This window comes from Emys orbicularis, chromosome 4 (genome assembly GCF_028017835.1).
Source record: "Emys orbicularis isolate rEmyOrb1 chromosome 4, rEmyOrb1.hap1, whole genome shotgun sequence".
Taxonomy (NCBI): domain Eukaryota; kingdom Metazoa; phylum Chordata; order Testudines; family Emydidae; genus Emys; species Emys orbicularis.
In genome coordinates, this window is record NC_088686.1 from 157,520,967 (window position 1) to 157,541,927 (window position 20,961).

General features: G+C 56.6%; 2 protein-coding genes and 1 pseudogene across 2 annotated transcripts in view; all 3 read left to right on the forward strand.

The window, feature by feature from the left end:
- LOC135877976 (RING finger protein 112-like) overlaps window positions 1-20,961 on the forward strand; it is a 1,138,053-nt pseudogene that overhangs the window by 585,201 nt on the left and 531,891 nt on the right.
- Window positions 1-20,961, forward strand: part of LOC135877125 (zinc finger protein 208-like) — an 82,765-nt gene that overhangs the window by 58,828 nt on the left and 2,976 nt on the right.
- Window positions 1,022-7,962, forward strand: BCL7C (BAF chromatin remodeling complex subunit BCL7C). Its single transcript, XM_065402468.1, has 6 exons — window positions 1,022-1,113; window positions 1,910-1,988; window positions 2,134-2,242; window positions 6,088-6,249; window positions 6,542-6,627; window positions 7,382-7,962. Exons 1-6 carry the CDS (start codon window positions 1,022-1,024, stop codon window positions 7,526-7,528), a joined length of 675 nt encoding a protein of 224 aa, XP_065258540.1. The 3' UTR covers window positions 7,529-7,962.

A 20,961-nucleotide genomic window follows, 5' to 3' on the forward strand; every position in this document is an offset into this window, starting at 1 on the left:
ACAGCACAATGAGCTCAGTGTGGGCATCCGAGCCCCTCCATTGTAATCCCTTCCAAGCCGCTTCCAGGATTAACGAGGGGGGGAGGGCGTGGGAAAGGGGCGGGGGGGTCTGGGAGCCGGGACGCCTGGGTTCTCTCCCTGGCTCTGGGAGGGGAGTGGGGTCGAGTGGGTTAGAGCAGGGGGGGCTGGGAGCCAGGACTCCTGGGTTCTCTCCCTGGCTCTGGGAGGGGAGTGGGCTCTAGTGCTTAGAACGGGGGGTGGCTGGGAGCCAGGACGCCTGGGGTCTATGTTTGTCTTGGGGAGGGGAGTGAGGTCTAGTGCTAGAGAACCCAGGCGTCCTGGCTCCCAGCCCCCCTGCTGTAACCCACTTGACCCCACTCCCCTCCCCTCCTCTCTCAGACCGAGGGAGAGAACCCAGGAGTCCGGGCTCCCAGCCCCTCCCCTGCCGCTCTAACCCACTAGCTCCCAGAGCCTGGAGAGAACCCAGGAGTCCTGGCTCCGACTCCCCTCCCCCGGCAGTTCCTCTGTCCCCCCCCCGCAGGCCCCAGCTCGGCTCGCGGAAGCCGGGGAGTTTTGCTTCCGCTCCGCCCTTTCTCCGCAGCGAGCGGAGCTGCTCCGGCCTGGCCCCCGCGACCGGAACAGCCGCACAGGCAGAGACAGCCGACCGGACAGAGGGACCGACACCCCGCCGGGAGGGGCGCTGCGGGGGCAGGGATCCATAGGGGGGGCGGGCAGAGACAGGGAGGGGGGGATAGGAGCGGGGGGGGGGGATAGTAGCAGTGGGGATATAGGAGCAGTGGGGGGGGCTCTATGGGGCGCCCTCGCTAGGTCCCAGCCAGGCAGCCGGCGGGGGAGCGGTGGGCGATCGCTGGGTACAGAGGTAGGCGTGGGGGGATTTGGGGCTGGATGGACGGGTGACCTGTTGGACAGACAGACTCCGAGTGAGCCTCCTCTTGGGCTCCCCAAGCCTCGTCGGACGAAGGTGTTGTTCCCCTCTGCCGCCCCCCCGGGCGCCGTCCCCATGTCAGGGCGCACGGTGCGGGCCGAGACCCGCAGTCGGGCCAAGGATGACATCAAGAAGGTGATGGCGGCCATTGAGAAAGTGCGCAGATGGTGAGTGGGCAACACGGGGGGGTTCCCAGCTGCCCCACCCCAGAGGTGGCTGCATCTCAGTGCCGGGCAAGCCAGCCACATGCGGCGTCACTGTGCGGCCATCTCCCACCTGCCCCACCCCAGAAGTTGCTGCATCTCAGTGCCGGGCAAGCCAGCCCCACGCGGTGTCACTGTGCGGCCGTCTCCCACCTGCCCCACCCCAGGGGTGGCTGCATCTGAGTGCCGGGCGAGCCATCCCCGTGTTTAAAGTAACACCCTGTGACTAAATGCAGGATCTGGCCCTTAATTACAACAATTAATTATTATTCTATGGTTTTATTAATTCTTTTGTTTATCATTCGCCTCCCTTTTGCGGTGGAAATTGCTCCTGAGACATGAATGGCTGTCAAATGATTTACCCTGGCCTAGGTGATATGTGTGACACTGGTCAAGAGAAGATAACAGCTCACTGCTGCTGCTGTTTAAAGGAGTCTCTGCTTTAACTCAGGGGGTAGAAGGATGCCATTTGAGGGTTTCATCCCTCATGACAGAGGATGATAAGCTACCACTGCTACTAGCTAAAGGCCTGGCCTCTTTAGCTCTGCACAGAGGATAGCAACTTCCCAACGCAACTAGCTAATGGCATCAGTCCTTTAGCGCTGCATAGTGGATAATAACCTACTACTTCTGCTAGTGAATTGCCTTACAATCAGGTATATGGGGGTGGGGGAAGGAATCTCTGAAGATTTTGGGGGTGGGGGGGACCTCTGGAGGGCTATAATCCATCCAGTTTAATTCCTCCTCTCCCACTACCCAGGGAGAAGCGCTGGGTGACCGTGGGCGACACGTCTCTGAGGATCTACAAGTGGGTGCCCATTGTGGACCCCCGGGATGAGGTGAGAGAGGGGCTGGGTGCCCGTCTGTCCCAACCCCGCCCCTGTCTGTCCGTCCCTACCGCACTACCCTTGCCCTTCCTTTCCAACCCCCCCTCCCCCGTTTGGAGGCCATCTCTACCCCCCCGCTCTCTTCCCCTCCCTGCAGGAGAAGCGGCGCCTGGCCGGCAGCGGGGAGAGGCACAAGGGCCGGGAGAGGAGGGGGCGCGTGCCCAGCCCCCGGGCCAACCCTGCCCTCCTCATGCTGGACCTGAACGGTACGTTTCTGGCGGGGGAGGGGACCCAGGCGTCCGGGACGTTGGCTCCTCGGGGGCTCCCGCAGCATCCCCAGCTCAGTGAGGCATGAGAATTGGGGGAGGGGCAGTGGGACTCGGGCAGAGAGCCACAGGGTGAGGAGGGACCGCAAGGGTCATCTAGTCTGCCCCCCTGCCCAGATTCAGGATTTGTGTGTGACCCATCCCAGACAGGCGACCGTCCAGCCGCCTTTTAAACCCCTCCGGGGAAGGAGCGTCCACACCCTCCCTAGGCAGGTCTGTGCCATTGTCCTCCTGTCCGGCCACTCAGGACGTTGTTCCTGAGATTTCATCTCAATCTGCTCTGCTGCAGTTTGAACCCGCGGCCTCTGGTCCTGCCCTCCAAGAGAGAACCGCTTTTCTCCACCCTGTTTACGGGCTGCCTTTCAAGGGTTTGAAGACCGTCGCCACGTTTCCCCCTCAATCTCCTCTTTTCCAAACATGCCCAGCCTTTGGTCAGGTGGCTTGCCTGCCATCCCTTTGACCACTCGCCGCTGGCCCCTTTCCAATTTCTCCACATCCTGTCTATACACCGGTGCCCAAAACTGGACACAGTCCTCCAGCCGAGGCCTAACCAGTACCGTCCCCTCCCGTGACTTGCACGCGACGCTTCTGTTCATTGCATTTGCTTTTTAAACATTTTTTTTGCAAGAGCATCGCATGGCTGACTCATGTGGAGGTTGTGATCCACCGCGACTCCCAGATCCTTCCCAGCAGTGCTCCTGCCAAGCCAGTTACGCCCCATGCTGTATTTGAGCATTTGGTTTTTCTTCCCTATGTGTAGCACCGTACATTTGTCTTTAGAATCATAGAATCATAGGACTGGAAGGGACCTCGAGAGGTCATCAAGTCCAGTCCCCTGCACCCATGGCAGGACTAAGTATTATCTAGACCAGTGTTTTTCAACCACTGTTCCGCGGCACACTAGTGTGCCGCGAGATGTTGCCTGGTGTGCCGTGGGAAAAAAATATTGCGCACTGAATAAAGTATTTTATAATTTTTCATATTTCTGTTTACTTACTATTTCATAATAAAGTAATTATAAAATACTTTCTTTGTGTTTATTTGATTCCTATTCAAGAGAATTACTTTATATATAGTCAATATAGGCACAGAGTTAAATTTTTTAACATTTTCTAATGGTGGTGTGCCTCGTGATTTTTTTCATGAAACAAGTGTGCCTTTGCCCAAAAAAAGGTTGAAAAACACTGATCTAGGCCATTACTGGCAGGTGTTTGTCCAACCTCCTCTTAAAAATCTCCAGTGATGGAGATTCCACAACCTCCCTGGGCAATTTATTCCAGTGCTTAACCACCCTGACAGTTAGGAAGTTTTTCCTAATGTCTAACCTAAACCGCCCTTGCTGCAATTTAAGCCCATTGCTTCTTGTCCTGTCCTCAGAGGTTAAGAAGAACAATTCTTCTCCCTCCTCCTTGTAACAACCTTTTACGTACTTGAAAACTGTTCTCATGTCCCCTCTCAGTCTTCTCTTCTCCAGACTAAACAAACCCAATTATTTCAATCTTCCCTCATAGGTCATGTTTTCTAGACCTTTCATCATTTTTGCTGCTCTTCTCTGGACTTTCTCCAATTTGTCCACATCCTTCCTGAAATGTGGCATCCAGAACTGCACACAATACTCCAGTTGAGGCCTAATCAGCGCAGAGTAGAGGGGAAGAATTACTTCTCCTGTCTTGCTTACAACACTCCTGCTAACACATCCCAGAATGATGGTCGCTTGTTTTGCAACAGCGTTACACTGTTGACTCATATGTAGCTTGTGATCCACTCTGACCCCCAGATCCCTTTCTGCCATACTGCTTCCTAGGCAGTCATTTCCCGTTGTGTATGTTGAATTTCATTCTGTCTGTGGCCCAGTTCTCCAATGTATCAAGATCCCTCTACCTTCCAAAGTGTTGGCATGCTGCCCCCAGCTTTGTGTCATCTGCAAATGTGACCAGAATGCTTTCTATTCTTCCAGCCAGGTCATTAATAAAGCTGTTAAACAATGCCGGACCCAGAACAGATCCCTATGGAACCCCACTTGAGTCCTCCCTGGAACCCGACATCATTCCATTCATAGTCACTCAACCAATTATGTGTCCACCTAATAGTATTTGTTCTGAGCCCGCATTTTTCCAGCTTACCTATGAGAATGTCATGTGGGACTGTGTCAAAAGCCTTGCTGAAATCCAGGTATATTATGTCCACCGCTTTCCCCCTATCCACCAAACCCGTTACCCTGTCAAAGAAGGGAATCAAGCTGGTTTGGCAGGATTTGTTCTTGGCAAATCCACGCTGGCTGCTGGCGATCACCCTGTTCATCCTCCCGGTATTCACCCATTGAAGGTTTTATGCATTGCTCCAGTAGCTTCCTAGGTATCCAAGTCAGGCTGACTGGCCTATAGATCCCCGGCTCCTCCTTTTCAAAGATGGGCACTAGGGTAGCCCTTCCGGGACCTCTTCTATCATCCGTGAATTTGCAAATATTATTGCCAGTGGCTCCGAGATGTCTTCAGCTAATTCCGTCAGCACCCTGGGGTGAAGAGCATCCGGCTCCGCTGACTTGAATTCATTCAAGTTGGTCAGAAGATCGTCGACGTGTGCTTTATTTATCCCGATCTGCAGTCCTTCCCCGTTTTTGTCTGTGGTAACTTCACGAGTTGCCCGGACACGTGTCATTTTATGTGTGAAGACTGCAGCAAAGTAGGTATTGAGCAGCGCTGCCTTCCCATCATCTTCCATCACCAGCTCACCTTCTCCACTGAGCAGAGGACCCGCACCGTCTTTGATCTTTCTTTTTTGTCTGGTGTATTTGAAGAACCCCTTCTTGTCTTTAGCATTCCTTGCCAGCTGTAACTCATTCTTTGTCTTGGCCTTCCTGATTGTGTCCCTACATGCTCCTGTGGTTCCCATGCAGACGTCCTTGGTGACATGCCCCTCCTGTCTGTCTCCCTTTTGGGTTTCAGATCGCTAAAAAGCTCCTTGTGCAGCCACCTCGGCTCTTCTCTTTCCTTGGCATCGGAATAGCTTGATGTTGAGCCTCTAGTATTATTAAATCTTTTAGGAACGGCCAGCCCCCTTGGATTCCTTTTCTTCCTAATTGGTCTTTCCACGGGACGGTGCCTGCTATTTCTCTGAGTCGGTTGACATTCGCCTTTCTGAAGTCCAGTGGCCTTGTTTTGCTGTTCTCAGGTCCTCCTTTCCACAGGATCTTGGAATCGGTCAGATCCTGATCGCTTCCTCCCAAATTCCTGACCACCTTCACGTTGGCAACTAATTCGTCCCTCTTGGTCCAAACCAGCTCCAAACTGTTTCCTTAGCTGTCTGGATCAGAAAGCTGTCCCCTACCCACGCAGAGAATTGGCAGGACGTCGTATGTTTTGCTGCCACCGTTTTCCAGCAGATATCAGGGGGGTGAAGATCCCCCATTAATACTAGCTCAGGTGTGCCCTCATCCGGGAGGGCGGAGCAGGACTCTGACCCCCACCTCCAGAGACTGAGGAGATGGGACCCAGGTGTCCAGAATGGGACTGGACATTTGGGATGGCATCATAAAGGTTCACCCCAAAGGGTCCCTGGGGAGCAAGGGAATGGGACCCAGGTGTCCGGGATGTCTGTGCTCCCAGCCCTCAGGGGATGACAGGATGGGACCCAGGCGTCCGAGATGGCAGCGTGCCCAGCACTCCTGGAGTGAGGGGATGGGAACCAGGCGTCCGGGATAGCAGCGCCCCCACCCTCCAGAGAAGTGAGGGATGGGACCCAGGCATCCGAGACGGCCCCCACCTGTAACCCTCTCCCCTTTGCAGATGAGAACAGCAACCAGAGCTCGCTGTCTGAGACCTCCCTGGCCAAGGGGGGAGACACCAGCTCCAGCCCCACCCCCGACCGCAGCCAGACGGCAACCCCCACCCCGCTGGGGGAACTGAAGGCGGAGGACTCGCAGCCCCCCATGCTGGGGCAGGAAGGGGGTAAGTGCCATGGTGCGGGGGAGGGAGGCTGTGTTCCCCGCCCCCAAAGGAGGAGGGAGCGAGTGGAACCCAGGAGCCCAGGACCCCCAGCACTCCTAGGGCATGAGGGAATCCAGGATGGCATCACTTCAAGCCCCCAGGGAGTGAGGGGATGGGACCCAGGCAGCCGGATGGCCGTGCTTCCTGGAGGGCTACAGCAGAGGGGGGCTGCATGGGATTACTGGTGGTGAGCTGGCACCAAGGACCTATAACCCCAGGGTACTCCCTTGTCTTCGTTCCTCTCTGGGTGCAGACTCTGGGGTGCTGCTGCTTGAGGGGACGGATGAGCCCCCCATGCTGACCAAGGAGGACCCTGTTCCAGGCCTACTGGAGTCACAGGTGCATGGGGAAATTGAGGGGTGAGGGGTATATAGGGGTGGGCCGTGGGAGGTGGGTTGGGTGTAGATTGGGGAGCGCATGGTGCGGGGGAAATGCATGGAAGAGTGGAATTGAGGGATGTATGGAGTTGAGGTGTTGGGTCAGGTGCATGGAGGTGAAGGGTGCGCGGGGGTGGGTTGAGTGGGGTGGAGACTGGGAGGTGGGTTCGGTGGAGGTTGGCCCATTGGCAATGGTTGGGTTGAGCTGGATAGAAGTTCGACTATTAGGGAAGGTTGGGCTGAGTGGAGGCTGGGCCAGTGGTGAAAGTTGCATTGGGTTGGGTAGAGGTTGGGCTATTGGTGAAGGTTGGGTTTGGTTGGGTGGGGTGGAGGTTGAACCATTGGCAAAGATTGGGTTGAGTTGGGATGAGTGGAGATTGGGCCATTGGTGAAGGTTGGGTTGGATTGGGTTAGGTGGGTGGAGGTTGGGCCATTGGCAATGGTTGGGTTGGGTAGAGGTTGGGCCATTGGTGAAGGTTGGGTGGAGGTTGGGCCATTGGAAGGGTTGGGTTGAGTTGGGTGGAGGTGGGGCCATTGGCCTGCAGGTCTCATTGCTTATGTTGGGATGGGTGCTTACTCATGGCATAGGAGAATGTAGGGAGGTTGATGGGGATCTCTGGGTGGGATCGAGGCTGGCATACCAAGGTTGCTGGGGGTGTCCATCCCCCCGGCTGCTCTCTCTCAAAGTATAACACCCCTTCCCTTTTTCCCCAAAGGGGCAAGAGGATGCACCCCCCTTTGAGACGGCCCCAACTTTCCCGCAGCCGGTGCTGGAAGAAGAGGATGATGAGTCCATGGGGGCACCTCCCCTGAAGCGCATCTGCCCCGAGGAGCAGGAAATGGGTGTCCCCCACTCTCCATAGACCTAGCCTCCTCCCTGCCCTCTCCCCGGCGTTGTGCCGCACTGGAGAGCATGGGGGGCAGAGGGGGAGCTGGGTGGGAGGTGAATCATGCTTGCCAAATGCACAAGGACCAAAGACACTTTGAAGAGGATGTTGGCGTTGGGTCAGGACTCCTCGGAGGGGAGTGGAGGCTGGGGGGTTAGAGCAGGGGGGATGGGAGCCAGGACTCCTGGGTTCTCTCCCCAGCTCTGAGAGGAGAGTGGGGTCTAGTGGTTAGAGCAGGGGGAATGGGAGTCAGGACTCCTGGGCTCTCTCCTTTGTGGGAGGAGATGGGACATGGGTAGGGAAAGATGGGCAGCATCCCCTGATGCCAGACTCTGAGGGGGCCTGGGTGGATTTTACATTCTCGGTGTATATACGTATTTTTTTGGTCTGAACAATAGACTTTGCTATTAAACTGCTCATGTGCCTCTGTGCCAGTCATTTAACAGCACCCCCATGCAGCCCCAGCCCTCCTAAACCAAGCGAACGTCTCCTCTGCACCCCAGCGCTGAGATGCAACCACCTCTGGGGTGGGACAGCTGGGGAACAGCCGCACAGTGGCTGGGCCAGGAGGTCACCTGATCTCTTTGTTCTCCAACACCTTCAGTTGGCACCTTTGCAGGGGAGAGGCCCAGGCCATCAGTTGCCAGGAGACAGAGTGTCGGCCATTCTCTGTGCAGACGGCATCACACTGGCCCTCTCAGGCTCTGCAACAATCCCACCCCCTTATCCCACCACCTAGATACTTAAGAAATGCATAGGGGAAACTGAGGCACGCACACAGTATTCAGTGAAAACATTATGAACATTCCCACTTCGTCACAGGGCCCACTTCTGCGCTCATACTACCAAGGTTTGAGGGAAGGCTGTACCCCAGACCTGGGACTCCTGGGTTCTATCCCCAGTTCTGGAAGGAGAGTGAAGTCATGTGGGTCAGAGCAGGGGAGGGGTTGGGAGTCAGGACTCCTGGGTTCTATTCATAGATTCCAAAGGCAGAGGGGACCACTGTGATCATCTAGCCGGACTTCCTGGGTAACGGGCCAGAGAACGTCCCCCAAAATCATTCCCAGCGCAGAGCTTTTTGAAAAACATCCCCTTCTGATTTTAAAATGGTTAGGGATGTAGAATCCACCGCCACCCCTTAGTAAAGTGGTCCAGTGGTTAATTACCCTCACTGGTCAAAACTTTCCCCGTATTTCTAGGCTGAATTTGTCTAGCTTCAACTTCAAGCCTTTGGAGCATGTTAGACCTTTTGTCTGCTGGATTGACAAGCCTGTTATCAAATCTTTGTTCCCCGTGTAGATATTTCTACATTGGGATCAAGTCACCTCCAGACCTTCTCTTTGTTACACTAAATAGATCGAGCTCCCTGAGTGTCACTATACGGCAGGTTTTCTAATCCTTTAATCATTCTCGCAGCTCTTCTCTGAACCCTCTGCAATTTATCAACATCTCTCTTGAATGGCACCAGAACTGAATTCCAGCAGCACTCACACCAGGGCCAGATACAGAAGTAAAATAACCTCTCTGCTCCTGGAGAGTCCCCTGCTTATGCACCCCACAGGATCACATTAGCTCTTTGGCTCACCGGTAGCTCATGTCAGGGCCGGCTCCAGGGCTTTGGCCGCCCCAAGCAGCCCCCCCCCCCCCAAAAAAAAGCCGCGATCGCAATCTGCGGCGGCAATTCGGCAGGAGGTCCTTCGCTCCGAGCGGGAGTGAGGGACCGTCCGCCGAATTGCCGCCGAATAGCTGGACGTGCCGCCCCTCTGCGGAGCGGCCGCCCCAAGCACCTGCTTGCCAAGCTGGTGCCTGGAGTCGGCCCTGGCTCATGTTCAGCTGATTACCCACCATGACCCCCAAATCTTGCTGCTTCCCAGGAGAGCGTCCCCCAGCCCGTAAGCACGGCCGACATTCTTTGTTCCTAGATGGATACATTTACATTGAGCCGTATTAAAACACCCAGTGACCCGGCCTCTTCATTCTTTATCACTTCCTCAATTTGTGTGGCATCTGCAAACTTTCTCGGTGACGATTTTATGTCAGCTTCCAGGTCATTGATAAAAATGTTACATAGCGTAGGGCCAAGAACCGCTCCCTGAGGGACCCCGCTAGAAACACGCCCGCTCAATGACCATTCCCTGGTTACGGCTACAGTTTGAGATCTATCAGTTAGCCAGTTTTTAACCCAGTTAATGTGGGCCATGGTCACTTTATATCATTCTAGTTTTTAATCAAAATGTCGGGCCGTACCAAGTCAAACGCCTTACAGAAGTCTGTTATGTCAACGTGATTACCTTTATCAAGCAAACTTGCCCTGGTCCGGCTTCCGCTTGAGGTTCTCGGTGTAGTGGCAGCGGATGGTGTCTTTCAGGGTCCTTTCCAGCATCGTTCTGGCGGTCGGGGTGACGATGGTGTGGTCCGAGGTCTTTATGCGCGGCACCAGTATTCCCAGTTCATCACAAAAAGGGATATCAAGTTAGTTTGACGGATCTATTTTCCGTAAACCCACGCTGATTGGCATTAATTATAGGACCCTCCTTTCATTTATTATTAATGGATTCCTGTATCAGCTGCTCCATTATTTTGCCCAGCATCGAGGTCAGACAAACAGGCCTACAATTCCCCATTTACCCTTTTTAAATATTGGCACAACATTAGCTTTCTTCCAGTCTTCTGGAACTTCCCTGGTGCCCTGCGGCTTATTGAAAATAAACATTTTCCGTCCAGCAACTCCTCGGCCAGTTCTTTTAAAACTCTTGGATGCAAGTTAGCCAGATGTGCTGATTTAAAAATATTGAATTTTAGTGGCTGTTTAGCTGCCTGAAAAAAGCAGGAGAATAGAAATTTGACACCCTGATTTCTAAGGCTTTGAGTCCTCCGAGCAGGGCCGGCTCCAGGCACCAGCTTGTCAAGCAGGTGCTTGGGGCGGCTGCTCCGGAGAGGGGCGGCACGTCCAGGTATTCGGCGGCAATTCGGCGGACAGTCCCTCACTCTGCCTCGGAGCGAAGGACCTCCCGCTGAATTGCGGCCTCAGATCGCGATCGCGGCTTTTTTTTTTTTTTTTTTTTTTGGCTGCTTGGGGCGGCCAAAACCCTGGAGCCAGCCCTGCCTCCGAGGAGGCTCCCCCCCCACACACCCTCCCAGGCCAACCTGGCGCAAGTGTTTGAAAAGCTCGGCTAAAAGAAGATATTGATTGTAAATTCTTTTATACGTTGTTTTAATTGGTTACGTGTGTTATAATATTTGGACAGCAGGGCCCCATTGTGGTGGGCACTGCACTGACCCTCCTGCCCCGACCAAAATCAGAGGCCCTGTCACATTGGGTGTGCACTGACCCCATCATTGAGATCGGGGGCCCTGTTGCATCAGGTGCTGTACTGCCCCCCCGATCGAGGTAAACCACACTTCCTCCTGCAGCTGGGAGCCAGGACTTCTGGATTCCATCCCTGGCTCTGGGAGGGGAATGGGGTCTGGTGGGTTAGAGCAGGGGCAGGGCTGGGAGCCAGGACTCCTGGGTTCCATCCCTGGCTCTGGGAGGGGAATGGGGTCTGGTGGGTTAGAGCTGGGGCGGGGCTGGGAGCCAGGACTCCTGGGTTCTATCATTAGCTCTGGGAGGGGAGTCTGACTATTTCAGAGGGGTATATGGGTTGGGGAGACGTGCTGTGAGGGGCCTGAAGGGTTTATGGGGCTGGATGTGGGGGTCAGAGGAGAGAATTAGTTGGGGTCTCAGCAGGCATCAAAACCATCTCTCGCCTCTGTATCCGTGTGGCACCTTGTCAGCAGAAATCAGGGCAAGGGAAGAGCCTGGCGAGGGCCCTGTGAGCCTGGGGAGCCGGACGCTGCTCCTCCCCAGGGACATCAAACCCGTCTCCTGAGTCCAGCCTGGGGAGGTGCTTTGTTGTCTGGCCCCATTTCTCGGCTCCGGCATCTGGCCACTGGCCCTGGGCTCCTCTTCCTGGCTACCGCTGCCTGCTCTGACCCCTGGGCCTGAGGTCTGCTCTAGCCACTAGGCAGGACTGCCCGAGGCCCGGTCTCTGCCGCCAGCCTGGGCTTGGGGTTCCCCGGTCCTGCTCCCCAGTTCATTTGATGCACAAGTCCAGGACATCCTTCCTGTGGCTCAGACACCTCCTGGGATGTTATCGGCTGAGGCTGCCTGTACGTAGGAAACAAAACCACCGCGTTTCCGTTCTGCCCAGCCATCTGTGCCCAGCGGATGGGCCTTGTGGCCAGTGCAAGGGTGGAATAAACATGCTGGGCTCATCGGCGGCTAGGGCGACCAGACAGCAAATGTGGAAAATGGGGACAGAGGGTGGGGGGGTAATAGGAGCCTATATAAGAAAAAAACCCCAAATCGGGACTGTCCCTGGGACATCGGGTCACCCTATCGGCGGAGCTCAGAGTCTGGCCCCGGCCCCCTCGCGTCAGTGGGGTCGCTCCGGCTTCATGCCGGAGTCTCCGAGGTCAGAGCCTGGCCTGGCTCTATTGGCATCAGTGGGATTGCAAATAAAAAAGAGCCTGTGTTGATGCATTTGCATTTCTGCATGGTGTAGGGATGCGGGGGCTGGGAGCCAGGACTCCTGGGTTCGATCCCCGGTTCGGGGAGGGGAGTGGGGTCTAGTGCTTAGAGCAGGGGGGCTGGGAGCCAGGACTCCTGGGTTCGATCCCCGGTTCGGGGAGGGGAGTGGGGTCTGGTGGTTAGAGCAGGGGCCGGCTCCCCGCTTCTGGGACTCACAGGCGGTGATAGGTAACCCCCGCGCACCGCACCCCACCCCGGGGCGAGTTCCTCCTGCCCCGACTCAGCCTCCCCGCAGAGCTGCGGCGAGCGGAGGGTTAAAGGGCCGAGGCATGCTGGGAAATGTAGTCCCTTGGGGGGTAGCGGGACTGCTGCGGGGCTCCCCCCAGCGTCGTCCATTTCCGCCCCATGTAACCCCGCTCACCCTCCGTGGCTGGGGCGGGCCAAGCTCCGCTCACGTCCCGGCTCTGGGCTCCGGCCTGCCAACTGGAAGGGGCTGGTTATTAATACAGCTGAGATCGGTGCTGCACCCCCCCCACCGGGATCGGGGCCCTGCCCACATGCACTGGGCGAGAGCGCCCCCGCCCCCACCCCCACAGAATTGACACTCTCATCTGACAAAGGAAGAATTCTTGTCCCCATTTCACAGCCAGGGAAACTGAGGCCTGGAGAAATTCAACAGCTTAGTCAGAGCTGGGGTTAGAACCCAGGAGACCTGACACCCAGCCCACCCTGCTTTAACCTTCCCAGTCCACGTCTCTCCCAGGGCCAGGAGCCAACCCTGGCCTGACTCCCATTCCCCCCCCCCTCCCCTTCCAGGGCCAGGAGCAGGATCGAACCCAGGAGTCCTGGTTCTCCTCCCCCCTCTAATCCCCTTCCAGGGCCAGGATTGAACCCTGGAGTCCTGGTTCACAGCCACCCCTGCTCTAACCCACTAGATTCCCCTCCCTGAGCTGGGGTAGAAGAACCCAGGAGTCCTGATTCACCCCAGGGAATTAGGAGATTGTCATCTCCTTCACGCTGGCCTCTAGGAGAGCAGATTATGATCCACCTGCGCGGCAGGGAAACGCCCTGGCCCCCTCCTGAGATTTCTTCATCGCCACTGGCACCAGCTGCTCCAGACACGAACCTCTTGCTGACTCGTTCTGAAAAGCAAAGCCCAGGTAACGGGGAGCGAAAGGTCTATTTAGACTGCGCAGCCCCCGGCACAAGGGGGGCCCTGATCTTGGCCAGAGGCCCTTTGTAATTATGGTCTGTTACAGGAGTGCCTGCCCCCTCCCTGACCCTCCCCCTCTTCCCAGCGCAGGGAATGAGCCCTGGCTGGAACCCTCCCGCACCCCCCTCTCCCAGCAGGTGTCAGGAAGAGGATCCCCATCAAGGACAGGATCCGTGCAGGACGTTCCCTTGAAGACCCCAAGTGGACGTGTCCCAGAATGCAGAGGGAGCAGATCTGCACAGGCCGTTCCAAGCGGACGCTGAGGGGACGTATCCCAGAATCCTGCGGGAAAGGATCTGCGCGGGACATTCTTGGGGAGATCCCAAGAGGACGTTTCCCAGAATCCCGAGGGAGCAGCAGCAGATCTGCGTGGGCCATTCTGGGGATCCAGGAAGAGGCACATGACAGCACTCTTGGCATCCGTGTCCCGTGATTGTGGGGAATGCCTACTGATGCTCCCAGTGCAGCCGGAATTCATCCGTCCCTTCAGCGCCTCAGCACCAACGATACCTCAGCCACCGGCAGGCCACCCACCAGGCAGGGGAACCCCATCTCTGCCCTGACTACGACTGGGGATTCACCCACTGCTCAGAACTGACAGCGCAACCTATGGTGCCCCAAGGGGGAAAGGGATCCCACTACGGACACCAATGTGGAGACACCCCTACCCACCTGTGCCACCATTGCAGAAAGGGGTTTATGTGGGCACAGAAATGCGATTCCCGTGAAGATTCCAACAGGTGTCGACACTTTTGGAATTCTCTCCAAAAGCAAATTCGGTTTCAGGGCAATCAAAGTGTTTCATTTTGACAAAAGTACTGGTAGCGGGACCCCTGAGAAAAAGCTCAGGGTGAGATTTTTGGGCAGAGTGCTGGCTGGAAGGAGGCATGGGATTGTGAGCAAAGAAACTGTCTCCTGCTGTTTTGATTCCCCTTAGGGTCAGAGAAACAGGACTTTGTGTCTGCCCTTTGTAAATAAACAGGATTGCATCAAAGAAATACCGGACTGGTATCATCAGTTTCTCCTTCAACCCTGAGAGATAAAGTTCCAGGGGTAACTGATGCCTGCCTGAGCCAATTGCCTTGAGATGGGGGAGCTGTCCTGCTTGTAACCAATGCAGCCACCCTGCCTAGGTCTGCAGAGAGCCTGAGTCCATCGCTCTGAGCATGAACATCCTTGCACCTCTCAATCTCTGCTTGCCGACTTCGGCATTCACTATTCCCTTGCTGATCCTTGCAGTGGCTGGAGAGGAAGTGATGCCAGTGGGGACAGGATGGGGGAATCAGCACAGGAAGGAAATCTAGAGTCCTCTGTTTATATCCCTAAGTGGCTGTGGACTCCGGCTCTGGCAGTAGGTTGTTGTCCTCTAGCACATGAGCCATGACACTAGAGGAGTAACGCCATCAACTGAAACAGCTACGAGACTCCAGCTGAGCTAAAGGAGTCACTCCATCATCTGGCAGCGGTAGCAGGCTGTTATCCTCCAGCAGACCAATAATGGGGTGGCTTCTGCCAGCTGCACTGGAGGCATCAGCTGGGGCAGACCAGACTAGGTAGGGAGGGGCAGTGCCTGGGGTGGAGTTAGTCCCTCCCCCCACTCAGTTAAGAGGGGGATTCGGGGCTGCAGGATGGGGCGGGGGGTGAGCTTGAGCCCAGACAGATGCCCCCCGGCTAGGGGGCAGCACCTGCAAATGCTCAGATCAGAACTGGCTACCAGGGAGCAGCCCAGGGGCAGGGAAGGCGAGATATTTCCTCTGAGGCAACAGGGCTCACAGACCTCCCAGCCCGACCCAGGCCCAGACTCCCCGATTCCCAGCAAGACGCCCTGGCCGGCCCCCAGCTTTGGATCATAGAAGATCAGGGTTGGAAGGGACCTCAGGAGGTCATCTAGTCCAACCCCCTGCTCAAAGCAGGACCAATTCCCAACTAAATCATCCCAGCCAGGGCTTTGTCAAGCCGGGCCTTAAAAACCTCTAAGGATGGAGATTCCACCACCTCCCTAGGGAACCCATTCCAGTGCTTCACCACCCTCCTAGTGAAATAGTGTTTCCTAATATCCATCCTAGACCTCCCCCACTGCAACTTGAGACCATTACTCCTTGTTCTGTCATCTGCCACCACTGAGAACAGCCGAGCTCCGTCCTCTTTGGAACCCCCTTTCAGGTAGTTGAAAGCAGCTATCAAATCCCCCCTCACTCTTCTCTTCTGGAGACTAAACAATCCCAGTTCCCTCAGCCTCTCCTCATAAGTCATGTGCTGCAGCCCCCTAATCATTTTCTTTGCCCTCCGCTGGACTCTCTCCAATTTGTCCACAATCCTTCTGTAGCGGGGGGACCAAAACCGGACACAATACTCCAGGTGTGGCCACCCTTCCGCCCCGTCTGCCCAGCTTACACCCCCTTATGCAGCAGATTCTGGGCTGGGGTTTCCGGGGTGTCCTTAGCACTGCAATTCTCTGCTGTGTAACTGGAGCGATTTCAGAAGCCGGCACCAACGCTCGCCATTTTTTATCTTCAGTCTCGTGACGCTTGGGGGTGTTTGAATTCAAGCCCCAGGTGGTGCAGCCAGGAGATGGGCTAACAAGCTCAGCCTGCCTTTACGGCAGGACGCCTGGGTTCTATCCCTGACTCTGGGAGGGGAGTGGGGTCTAGTGGTTAGAACAGGGGAGCTGGGAGCCAGGACTCCTGGGTTCTCTCCCCAGCTCTGTGAGGGGAGTGGGGTCTAGTGGTTAGAACAGGGGAGCTGGGAGCCAGGACTCCTGGGTTCTCTCCCCAGCTCTGCGAGGGGAGTGGGGCCTAGGGGGGCAATCTAGGAACCAGAACTGTGTACTCCCAAAACACAAATGTCTACGTATTTCCTTCCCCTACACACCAGGCCAACCCCATTGGTGGCACATGGCATCTGTGTAACTGACAGGAGAATTTTAACCAGAAGAGGAGACAGTCATGGTAGTGGGGAAGCAGGAATTATTTGCTGTGATTGGACACTCTAGACCCCACACCCCTCCCAGAGCCAGGGAGAGAACCCAGGTGTCCTGGCTCCTAGCCCCCCTGCTCTAACCCAGTAGTTCTCAAACTTTTGTATTGGTGACCCCTTTCACACAGCAAGCCTATGAGTGCGACCCCCCCCTTATAAATTAAACCCATTTTTTAAAATATTTAACACTATTATAAATGCTGGAGGCAAAGCGGGGTTTGGGGGGGGAGGCTGGCAGCTCGTGACCCCCCCCATGTAATAACCTTGTGACCCCCCTGAGGGGTCACAACCCCCAGTTTAAGAAGCCCTGCACGAGACCCCCCCCTCCCCTCCCCTCCGCTCCGAGGCTGGGGAGAGAACCCAGGAGTCCTAGCTCCCAGGCCCCGCTGCTCTATCCCACCAGTCCCCACGCCCCTGGCAGAGTTAGGGAGAGAACCCAGGAGTCCGGTCCCCCCGGCGGAGGCGTAGCTCGAACCAGCTGTTCCGCGCCGCGGGGCGAAGGACCATAGAGCTTGTTCCTTGCTGGCGCCGGGAGCAGGCGGGAGCGGGAAGTAGCGTAACAGGGTGGGTGGGTTGGGGACAGGATACGTAAAGGGACCTTCCTCCGCTCGCCAGCCAGTCACCCTGAGCCCCGGCCCGGCGCCTGCCCACCCCGGGGGGAGCCCGGATGCGAGCCCGGGCCATGGGGGCCGCTGTGCGCACGGGCAGCCGGGGGGCGTAGCGCTCCCCCTCCCCGGGCAGCGCCGGCCGGAGCGGTGAGTGGGGGCCGGGGGGGGGGGGGCAGCGGGAACAATAGAGGGGGAGCGGGGGGCGGTTCAGAGGGAGACGCAGCTCAGCCGCTCTAGCCCTCCCAGCGCAAGAGAGAGAACCCAGGAGTCCGGGCTCCCCCCTTAATCCACTAGACCCCACTCAGCTGGGGAAAGAACCCAGGAGTCCGGGCTCCCTTACTCTAACCAGACCCCATTCCCCTCCCAGTGCAAGAGATAGAACCCCCCCACACACACTTTAACCCACTAGACCCCACTTCCCTTCCGCAGCTGGGGAAAGAACCCAGGAGTCCTGTTTCCCAGCCCCCGCCCCAAGCAGTATTAGTGGGGGTTGGGAGCCACCCCTCAGTCCAGCAGGGACCCCCAACCCAGTCAGTGGGGGTCAGAGGTGCTGGTTCTCCCAGAAATGTGCCTGTTCAAACCTTGTCCATCTCTTCCGTTGCTCCACAGGTAGCCGGGGAGGGATGGGGGGTGGGGTGGGGTCATTGCTAATCCCTAGGTGAACGAGGGGTTGATCGGCGTTAAAATACAGCCCGGTCACTTCTGTGCCATCGCACGGCATCTAGCGTGGTGGCTGCGAGAGTGAGCGGCGTCCCTGGACGGAGATGCACGGCGGAGGGCGCTGGTTTTCCCTCTCCATCTGAGGCTGGCGAGACTGGCCCAGGCACACCCTGTCTAGGGCTTGTGTCACGGTTCCAGATTGGGGGTGGCTTCGGAGAGGCCCCACAAAATTGCCTGACCAGAAGTCAGGAGTCCTGCGTTCTCTGGGAGGGGAGTGGGGGCTAGTGGTTAGAGCAGCGGTGCCTGGGAGCCAGGACTCCTGGGTTCTGTCCCCGGCTCTGGGAGGGGAGTGGGGACTAGTGGGTTAGAGCAGGGGGGCTGGGAGCTCCAGCTCCGGGAGGGGAGTGGGAACTGAATCCTGGGAAGCAGTGACTCTGAAAAGACTCGGGGTTCGTAACAGCCACACAACCCAACACGAGCTCCCCGCGATGCAAAGGGCTAACTGGACCCTCGGCCATATTAACCAGAGCGTTAATGCTGCCGGCAGTTCTGGGGGCAGGGACGTGGCCCCACAAAAACTAGGCGAGGGCGGGAGAACGCTTCTGCGGGCGAGAGACTTCGAGAGCTCAGCCAAAGGAAGACGGAGAGGCGACCTGAGACAGTCCTTGCTACTGACGAGCTCCTGAACCTAGCAGAGAAAGAGCTGAAAAATCCGTGGCCGGCAGCTAAAACCCAAACACGTCCCCATGTGGAATAAGGCAGCACCTGTTCAACACTGTGGGTGATTGTCCATTGGAACAAACCCCTAAGGGCCGGGGTGGATTTTCCGTCTCTTGAGGCCTTCCCATCTCGATTGGCTGCCTTCTCGGAAGAGGCTTGAACCAAACACAAGTGACTGGGCTCCCTACCAGGGGAAGCGGGCGCAGTTCTCCGGCCTGGGTTATACAGGAAGGCAGACGCATCCTGGGCCCGGCCGTTTAAATAGGATGAAATTCAGGAAGGACCCATGCAAAGGACGAAGCTCAGGCAGGAGCAATCCGTCGCCCAGATACAAAGCGGGGAATGATGGCCTAGGAGGCAGTGCTGCAGAAAAGGACCCGGGGCCAAGAATGGATCACAGACGAAATATGAGTCAACAAGGTGATGCAGTGGCCAGAACCCCCCCGCGAACGTTGTTCTGGGGGGATGCAGGCGAGAGCCGGGAAGTCATTCTACCTCCGCGCTCAGCGCTGCGAAGGCCTCAGCTGTGTTCAATTCTGGGCCCCACGTGTTGGAGAAAGAGCCCAAAAAGGAGGGAACGGTCCAGAAAACGTGATTTACGGGGAGAGGTTGAAAAACCGGGGTTGGTTTCGTCTGGAGAAGAGAAGACAGAACGGGGACCCGAGCACAGTTTTCGAGCACATAAAAGAGGGTTACAAAAAGCAGGGTGATCGATTCTTCTCCTTATCCGCTGCGGACAGGAGAAGAGGCAATGGGCTTCAATTGCAGTCACCACGTGTCCTAGGAGAGCCCTTCCCGCCCGATATTTCGATGATAATAAATAATGATTGTCACGAAACCAACCTCCATTCTGAAGGTCCCTCCGCTGCTGGCCAGTGTTCTGGCCAGCTGATCTTGGATTCAAAGTTCTGGCCAGCTGACCTTCTTGGAGTTAGCCTCTTAGGCTCGGCTAAAAGCCTTGCTGCAGAGTGTTGCTGGGTTGTCGTTGGTCTTAACAACGTCGCTAGGCGAATTCCCCACTTTTTCTCCCGCAAAAATAGGAGATGGCTGCACGGGAAGGAGCCGTCCTGAAACTGGCGGAGATGGGGTGAAAACTCTCTGCTCACCCAAATCGATCGATTGCACCTGTCTTTCTAGCTGGGGCGCAGGTGCGGGGGGGAGCCAGGACTCCTGGGTTCTATCCTTCGCTCTGGGAGGGGAGTGGGGGCTAGTGGGTTAGAGCAGGGGGGCTGGGAGCCAGGACTCCTGGGTTCTATCCCCAGCTCTGGGAGGGGAGTGGGGGCTAGTGGGTTAGAGCAGGGGGGGCTGGGAGCCAGGACTCCTGGGTTCTATCCTTCGCTCTGGGAGGGGAGTGGGGGCTAGTGGGTTAGAGCAGGGGGGCTGGGAGCCAGGACTCCTGGGTTCTATCCTTCGCTCTGGGAGGGGAGTGGGGGCTAGTGGGTTAGAGCAGGGGGGGCTGGGAGCCAGGACTCCTGGGTTCTATGTTGAGCTCTGGGAGGGGAGTGGGGTCTTATATAGTGCAGCACCATGTGTGCTAGGGCCCGATCTCTACCTGGGTTTGTGCAGCACCTGACACGACAGGGGCCCCTGATCTCAGTCAGGGTCCGTCCAGCTCCCAGCAGAATGGTGGTCCTGTAATTTTAAATCATAATAGTAATTAAAAGAGTCCACAGGCTGTTAGGTGGCTTTAAAGTTGCTGAAAACACAGCGGGGGGTGGGGAAGGTGTTGTCGGGTTTTTAAAGGGATAAAAACCAAACGCGTGGTCCAGGTTTCCCGAGTTGAGGAGTGAAAGCGAAGCAGCTAAATCCAGTTTCAAGGAAGTCAGGACCAGATCCTGGTGCAAATCCGGAGTGACCCCAGTGCAGTCATGGCTGGGTTCTGATCTCAGTGACCCTGTCCCTAAACGGGGTGAGCTGGGCTTGCAGCCAGGGATTTCGGAGCCCGAAATCTCAACCCTGCCACTGACTCATCGTGTGCCCCCGGGCACATTACTTCATCCTTCTAATTCCGCTCCCGGTGTGTCAGGCAGGGCTAAGAATACCTACCTCACAGGGCTGTTGGGAGGATTAATTAGCTAATGGCTCTAATTGCTTTGAAGATTAAAAAAAAAAAACCAAAAACCCTGCATGGAAACTGACAAGGGCTGTAAATTTCATCTGAATAACCCAGGCCAGGAGGTCAGGTTCCTGGGGCTCCGGAATCAGGCGTTGGATCTCGGGGACCCCTGTGTAAATCTGGAGCAACCCCCACTGACACCTGTGGGGACAGGGATCTGGGAGGGGAGGGGAGTGGGGGCTAGTGGGTTAGAGCAGGGGGGGCTGGGAGCCAGGACTCCTGGGTTCTCTCCTCCCTGTGCAATTATCTGTTTTTCTTTTCTCCGTGTGCAGATTATCCCGATTCTTCCCCCGCTGTGACCTCCCGGATGGAGAGAGGGGAAGAGCCGAGCGTCCCGGATCTCCAGGGCTCCGAGGAAAGGGTGATCTCAGGAGGTACCCACACGCATGAGGAGTGGGAGAGACCGGCTTGGAGACTGTCCAGGAATCAACTGAGGCTGGGCTCCTTGGTTCTCTGGGAGGGGAGTGGGGTCTAGTGGTTAGAGCAGGGGGGGCTGGGAGCCAGGACTCCTGGGTTCTATACCTGGTCCTGTAGCGAGGGTGCAACCTTCACTGCTCTAACCCACCAGACCCCACTCTCCTCCCAGAGCCAGGAGAGAACCCA